The 7,646-nt window shown below is 37.9% G+C and overlaps 1 protein-coding gene across 3 annotated transcripts in view; it reads left to right on the top strand.

Annotated features, from left to right (window-relative positions):
• Window positions 1–58: 58 nt before the first annotated feature.
• LOC144656167 (uncharacterized) overlaps window positions 59–7,646 on the top strand; it is a 31,060-nt gene continuing 23,472 nt past the window's right edge. For 2 of the 3 annotated variants that reach the window (XM_078516408.1, XM_078516406.1), the window contains exons 1-3: window positions 59–189; window positions 5,052–5,176; window positions 7,443–7,489. In XM_078516408.1, the coding sequence (XP_078372534.1) occupies window positions 5,083–5,176; window positions 7,443–7,489 (141 nt within the window). In that variant the 5' untranslated portion in view covers window positions 59–189; window positions 5,052–5,082. Of the gene's footprint in view, window positions 190–3,597; window positions 3,670–5,051; window positions 5,177–7,442; window positions 7,490–7,646 lie in introns of all 3 variants that reach the window. The other variant, XM_078516407.1, reaches the window with a different exon arrangement.

Raw genomic sequence — 7,646 nt, 5'->3', positions numbered from 1 at the left:
ATTCAGTAATTTCTTTGTTTAACGGGATTCAAGCAAGTTTGTTTACATCGATCCCGCTGGTGGGAAAACGCCACCCCATAAGTCTTTTCGGGCGTTCTAGATAAGTTTCAGTCGGCTTGTGGGCGAGTGACTGTGCTAAAAAAAATAAATTAACACAGTAGATTTAGCAGTTGCAGAGATGTTTTAGAGGTGTGTATATTTTGCTTTTTGTATTGCTTCAGAATGCTTAGCTCGTGTAGCCGATTGTTTTATACAGAACATTTGCAGCGATCGCGATCCCGGAGAATTTGAGAACCCCGGAAGTGTTTGGGAACTTTCATTGGGGCAAAATAATTTGGCTGCAATTGAATCTGTTTCCCTTACTTAAAAACGGATATTTTAGATTTGTTTGCAATATTTTGTTGTCGTACTTTTGAGGTTAAAGACTTATTGCTTCAGAGTTGGATTGGGTGTAGTTTATAGTATAGATAAAGGGCCCAGTACAAGTTCAAACAACGAAAACACTTGCCCAATCTTGGAAATCCAGCCATTTGATTTGAATCGAGCAAACCAAGTACTTTTCATGAGCCCATTTTAGTTGCTGATTTTAGTTCAGCAACTGCTTGTGAAATGCATCGTTAATAATTTAAAATTTATGCACTCTTAGTTACGGAGTTCGGCGTTATGAGTTCGTAGGCGTTAATAATAATAATCTTTTATTAATATTAGGAAGCCTTCATTCACTATACAGTGGTTTTCAGAAAGGTCCTAGCCGTACTTAAACCTAGCTGGTGGTGTGTGACTAACGCAGACTGCAGACCAGCAGACTTGAAGTATTTTTTCAAATATATATATCGTGTTGCCATTACCATTATTTTGAGCTAACCATAAACGGGCTAACGTAATTCAAGCCAACCGGAGTGTTATTCAGGCTAACTGGAGTGGATGTCTGGAAGTCTGCAATCTACAATATTGTCACACACTGCCTAGCTGGAAGGTTTGAAAGGTAGCCCATCTTCCAAAATGTGTGTGAATCGTGGTGCAGTCTTGGGTACCCGAGAGTCTGCAGCCTGTTCCAGGCTTTCGCCTTCATTCCCCCTCAGTTTTTCCTCGCTCACTCGCGTTATTCGCTCTCCCATATAAAGGTACTCAGGTATGTTTTGGGTGGGTGTGTGCCACCCAGGTCTTCAACCTAACGTTAACCCTAGCACCCTTTTTTAGAAAGAACTTGCAATCAAATGATACCCCGTTCTAGAAACCTGTCAACTTTTTAACATCCAATTTTGGCTGCTTATAAATTAAAACTTTGTGCATTCGAAATATCATACCCTTTTCTAGGAATCATCTCTAAAATGGACACCCCGCTCTAGATTGGGAGCCCAAAATCATGACCCCCTTGGGTGGCACATACCTGTATAGGTATTTTAGGGGAGTACCTCTCTCTCCCCAATGCCTGGAAGGGAAGGGTTGTATGAATTTTTGTATGCATTTTCACATTTTAAAACAAGATTTAACAGCTTTTATTATAATTAAGCAAACTAAAAACAACGGCTGTATGTCTTGTGGTTTAGTGATACACATAGTGAACCCTTTGTTCAAATTTTAGTAAATAAATTAATATAAAGCTGTTATTTGAAAAATTCTTTCCCCATAAGTGAAAATTCAACAATTATAATTTTAAATTTTGACAGAATTAACTATTTTCTTTTTTAGCCTGCGCCCAAGTGCTTGTTATGTAGGCCATGCATTTTAGTTATAAAAATACGCAGACTATAATTAATGTTTGCTTTAATATTTTGTTCTGTTGAGCTCAGCTAGAAGGGAAGATTATCCTGGCATAGTCATTTACATGCAGTTAAAAGATAAGCCATCACCAGCAGGGGCGGATCCAGGATTTTTCCAAGGGGGGTGGCTGTTTGCCAATATTTTTGTTTACTATCTTGTTTAAGCCCCAGGTTTTTTATGGCGGTGGGGGTGGGGGGTATCAGGCTTTTAAACAGGATTTTGAAAGTGGGAGTCCTAATTTATATATAGTTCGAGCCTGAGACCCATATTTCATAGGGCCGTAGGCTCCTTCCCCCTAGGGGGTCTAGGGGCATGCCCCACAGAAAACTTTGAGATTTTGAAGCCTCTTAGACGTGATTCCCGCGATTTTGAGCAGCTTAAAACATTTTTCAACTAAGTAATAAACCGCTGTTTTTCCTTGATAATTTAGCAAACCTCTTCTTTCCTCAACTTACCTTGAATTATATTTGGGACAAAAACTCTAGTTCTTATATGAATAGTGATTGAAATTTGAAGTTGAAAAGCCACGAACTTTCACGAAGGAATGCGTTGTTTTGCTCACCCACGTGCGAGGAAAGTTTTAGCTCTTGGCAAAGTGGCATGGGGACATTTTGGTAAGTTAATGTTTTTAGAATAGCGGCTTTGCTTGAGAATCGAAATCGCTTCGATGCGAAGAAAACGGTAAGAAAACTTACTAAAAAGATTAATATGGAGAAGAAAATCATGCCAGCAAGGCTAAAGCAACTCTTGAAAGCTTAAAAGAATGTAATTTTTTTAAATTATACCACATGTTTTGTTACATCAAGCACAGAAGTTCGTAAAACAGGCTGTCGAAAATCTCCTGTTTCGGAAAAGTGGCCGTCCTTTACTTTGAACGGCCGCCTGGCTAAGAAAGGTGGATGTTAACAAATATGTCAAATTTACTTTAGCTAAAAATATTAACACCTTTTTCCCCTTACCCAGTGTCATTGTCCTTATTTGCTATTTTAATGTGTTTATTTTCATTTTTCTGGTGGATCAATGCAAGGGGGGTGGCTAGCCACCCAACCCATCCCCCCCTGGATCCGCCCCTGCACCAGGGTGACCTGGCTAGGCAAAAAGTTCTTATTATTAAGCAATGGTAAGAGGGTCTGAAAATTATGGGGGCACCTGGATAACACTACACTTATTTTTTTTGGCATTATAGCATGAAACAGTTAATCTTTTAGCATTTAATGAACACTTAAACAGTAAAAAATTCACTGTAACGGTACATTTTTTTCCAGATAAGAACATAAAACAGCTTCAAAAAAGTCAATATTATTTTGTATAGTATATGAAGATGTTTTCAGCCATTTTTGGACGATCCCTATCATTTCGGAAGATTTCCAGGACTACCGAATATTCCTAGATACTGCTGAAGGTTTCTGAAGTCTACCAAAGATATCCGAGGAGAAATCCGAAAATTTTACTCTGAGTTCTGAGTGATTTCTATCCACTTTTTGAAGAGCAGATAAGAATTTCCAATGCTAAAATTTTCATAAAAACCCTCCAAACACTTAACAGCATTTTCTCCAGAAACAGTAAACATTAAAAAATTGGCCAGTGTATTAACAGCTAGCAAATACTAAAAATTATGAAGTATATTAATGTGTTGGACCCATGCACTTCTCCATGCATTAAAGGCTTGTGTTTTCACAAGCCAGAAATTTAAAGGATAGCCTGATTTTGCTGGCAACGGGGGATGCTCTTTCTGTACTTTTTAGCTGTTGAAAATACTGCTTGAAATCATACACTTGCTTATAGGGTACGTCCCATTTTGAATTTTCACAACCACTACATAATTATTATCAGGTGCCTCTTTAAGGCTGGTTTTCCCTAGTGATGGAGTCAGAGTCATACTGATCAGATCGATCTAGGATTACAGTTAAGTACAGTACAGTGTTATGATCTAGTGAATTTTTTTTTTTTATTGATGGAGTCATATTTTTATTGCATAAGCTGTATAGTCCTCAGTCGCTTATGATCTAGTGAAAACTGTTGAGGTTGCAAAAAGGAAACACTCAGAGGGCGTGAGAACTAGCAATGTGCTCGGTTTAATTGTTCTTCGATTAGCTTCTGCGCGCTGGCAACTCTGATCTGACAACCTAGTTGTAGTTAGTTTTCATTGGATTATAAGAGATTGTGTTATAAGCAGAATCAGAAGAAAATGAAAGTGTTCCGATTCTTTTATCAAGCTTTAATATGACCCCACTTACAACCTCAATTTTCGATTTTCTCTAGGCCAGGCCCCAAGTACTCTTACAACTCTGATTGCAACTCTGACTCCTGGGGAAAAAATAGATTCTGTACCTTCTGGGTTTAACAGGAATTTTCTTCACTTATATATAGAATTGCCCCCGCTTCCCCCCCCCCAAAAAAAAACCCAACCCCGGGGCTGATGTAGCTTGTGTAGCTTGTGCTTGGCACTCGGTATCACTCACTCAGTATCACTCGGGCTCAAAATTTAGTTCTCTGAGGAATTTGGTGTTTCATCCAGTTTTCACCCAGCTGGCATATTTAATTACATTAGTGCTTGTCAGCTGTAGGGAAAAAACATTTGATTGATCATTTACTATTAATATATTATTAAAAACTAGAAATGGTATATTGGAATTCCTGAGTTTTGTTTGATTAACAGGCAATGGTATATGAGCTCATATACCATTGACCACAAATGGTTGCTGATACGCCGAAAACAGCTGGCCATGGGCGTTTTTAATAAAACGATTATTCTACTCGCGCTTGTGGGATACTGTATGAGATCGTTATGGCCGACTGGGCGCTATATGTGCTTGTTGGCTATTCTACCATCTCATATCCACAACACACGCTTGTGGAATAATAATTGTTAAATATATCTTGGAGGTACTATAATCCTAGGACTGCGGTGCTGTTCAGAAGCTTAAGGGAGCTCAAATTGTTAAATAATATATTTTTAAGAATAATTACTTTTTGGCAAATGACCTTACCTTAATTAACTAGAAAGAATAAATATTAAAAGAAGAGAGAGCAGAGGCTTCAGATACTGGTAACTATAAATATCCCCTTCAAATGTTAACATAATTTTCACAGCTGTTAAATTATTTTTGGCCTGTTATCGATCTTTGAAGTCAAATGGGTATAAATTACATATAAGACTTTATAAATTTATGGTGTGATGTTTAAATCAATGTTGCACTTACATAATGCACTTAATGACACATTTATTTATTATAATGATCAGACTATTAATTTTAATAACAGTAATATTTTTTCTACGTTATTAGACTTAAAGATCTGTCCACAAACCTCTTAAGGATGTCATCAAAAGTGACAGCTTTAAATGTTGCGTTCGAAGATGACAACACACAGGAAGCCCTTGTGTACTCAGGAGAAACAACTTTGGCTCCTTGTAATTACTTTTTAAATTACATGCATTTATATAACTGTAAAGTTTTCCTGAACTTTGATGGTCTTCAGACTGGACTGTTTTATAAGCTTTCGATCTGTTGCGATGTTTCATAGCCTGGGGGGACGTAATACTCTCAGTCTTAATATTTGGTTCCCTAAAATGATGACTATTAATTGCTTGCAGTTGCAAACTAATCAAATGTAATGGGGGAGAGCAAATGTGTCAGTTTTTTTTTTTACTGTATAAAATTTGGAAATAGCAGGTAAATGACAAACCGATAAATTAATCCACTGTTAAACAATCTGCATGAATGAGCTGATTGCAGATTAAAATTTTCATTTCCCCGGGGGGGGGGGGGGGAGTACTCCCATATGTGGCCTATATAGGTATGTGCCGTCCGATAAGGTATGGTTTTTGAGGGGGGGGGGTTCTCCCATATGTGGCCTATATAGGTATGTGCCGCCCGATAAGGTATGGTTTTTGAGGTTCTCGGTCCTTAAATAGGGTATCATTTTTGCTTCTTTTGGCAATGAGTTCCCGGTGTGATCCTTAGATAGGGTACCTTAATTCTATAACCTAAAATAAATGCCCACCTAAACCAACAAGAGCTCTTAGAGCTTACAACTGCGCTGGTCTCGTGAGCACTTTAGGGGAGCCATGTGGGGGGAACAAAAAATGCACCCCCCCCCCCTTATCCCCTTTACCTGCGTCGAACAATGTTGCGACTGACAAACAAGATGGTAAGAAAACACCTTGCGTGACATTTCATGGTTGACTATATAGTTCCATCCGAAATTAAACATTTTTCTCATATGGTAATGGTGGCCAAATTTAATTCCCACGATCCTGATCCGTGAAACAAAAAAATCTTTTAAATCAGCATCCAGTGTTGTCTTGAATTACCGTTTAAAGATTGAATAACCTGTGAGCTCCGAAAATGGAATATTGGAGCAAATAATTAAATCAAATTTGAGAAGAACACTTAAGACCTGTGTTTTGCTGAATGGGAATTCCCCGGGGAATTAATTTACCAATGACGTAATTAAACCTTGCAAGTCAGGGCATGTTTGTCTCAGTGGTCTTCCTTCAGATTTCAGAAATCCTCTAGATGACACAGCTCCAAAAATTTGTAAAGCTAAAACGTCAAACACTTAACATGCTAGGTTAGTTTCCATTTGTAGCAGTTAAGCTTTCAGAGCATTGCGTGATTCTTGCCGATCGGTGCCTTGTGAAAGTAGAAATTTGCTAACGCCAGCACATTCCAGGACACAGACGTAATGTAAATAAATGTAAATTCTTGCCCACTAAAGCGAATTCTTCTTTTAAAGCATCAAATTTTAGTATTTTTTTTGATTCAAACGCTTCAAAATACTTCACACTGAATTTTTTAAGTAAAGACCAAAGGATTCGCAAAGATTTCAAAAGGTGGCTGGATAGCTTTGAAAAATTACGTGACTCGAGGTCTAGCCGATCGAAAGTGAAACTTGTCATGTCAGCACATTCTTTTCCACCATCGTAATGGTATTTATTCATAGATTCTGGCCTGCTAAATTATATTTCTCTTTGAAAGCGTGAAAATTTAGCAATTTTCCATGAACCAAACGCTTCAAAATCGAATAGTTCACACTAAGCATACTTTATAAAGACAAAAAAGAGAAAATTTTTCCATTTGTTACTGATTTGTAGCTTCTAAACATCGCGTGATTTCAAGCTCGACCGAGTGGAGGTCTGGGTCTGGTCACCGACAACAGAAAAAAAATAATAATAATAAACCGCGTGCAGAGCAAGAACTACGCAGCGCAGTTAAAAAGGTATTATAAAACTGAAATTTTCTGTTCAGGTATTAGTAAAGCGATTTTATAGAGATTTGTGTCTTGCCGTGCGCGGTTAGCCGTTATTTGGGTCGTCATGGAACGCTTCTCCTCCCCTTGAATAGGGTGTCATTTTTCGGTTTTGGGCCTTAAAAAGGGTATCAAATTTCGCTTTCTTTATCCTTAAATAGGGTCAGGGTTTAAGAACCTTGGCGGCACACCCCTATCCGAAATTTGTGGGAGTACCCCCCCCCCCCCCCCTGGGTCATTTCCACTGTCTGGACCATAGTCAAAATACATATGATGAGTAAAAATGCACAGTACAGATACAGATTTAACTATGATACATGCAATAAAATGTCTCAACAAATAAGAGTTAGATAATAATATCCAATCATTTTATGTTGTAGGGACTACGGGAACTGCACATAATGTATTTTTTGTTTTCAATTTAGGTCAGCCCATTATGTGGAATCTATCAGGAACACCTATAAAATTTAGTGTAAGTCATTTATCTGACATTTGGTACATATCTTGATGGCTATTTAAGTGTAAGATTATCTTACAAATTGCTTCTTGTACAGCAGAATTGTGCGTGCCCTGGTTACTCTGGTTAGTTAATTGTGCAAATATTATTATAGCACACTGGATACCTCTGC

The sequence above is a fragment of the Oculina patagonica genome, chromosome 6 (assembly GCF_052425735.1).
Source record: "Oculina patagonica isolate OP01 chromosome 6, crgOcupat, whole genome shotgun sequence".
Taxonomy (NCBI): domain Eukaryota; kingdom Metazoa; phylum Cnidaria; class Anthozoa; order Scleractinia; family Oculinidae; genus Oculina; species Oculina patagonica.
This window is presented reverse-complemented; position numbering and strand designations above follow the sequence as displayed.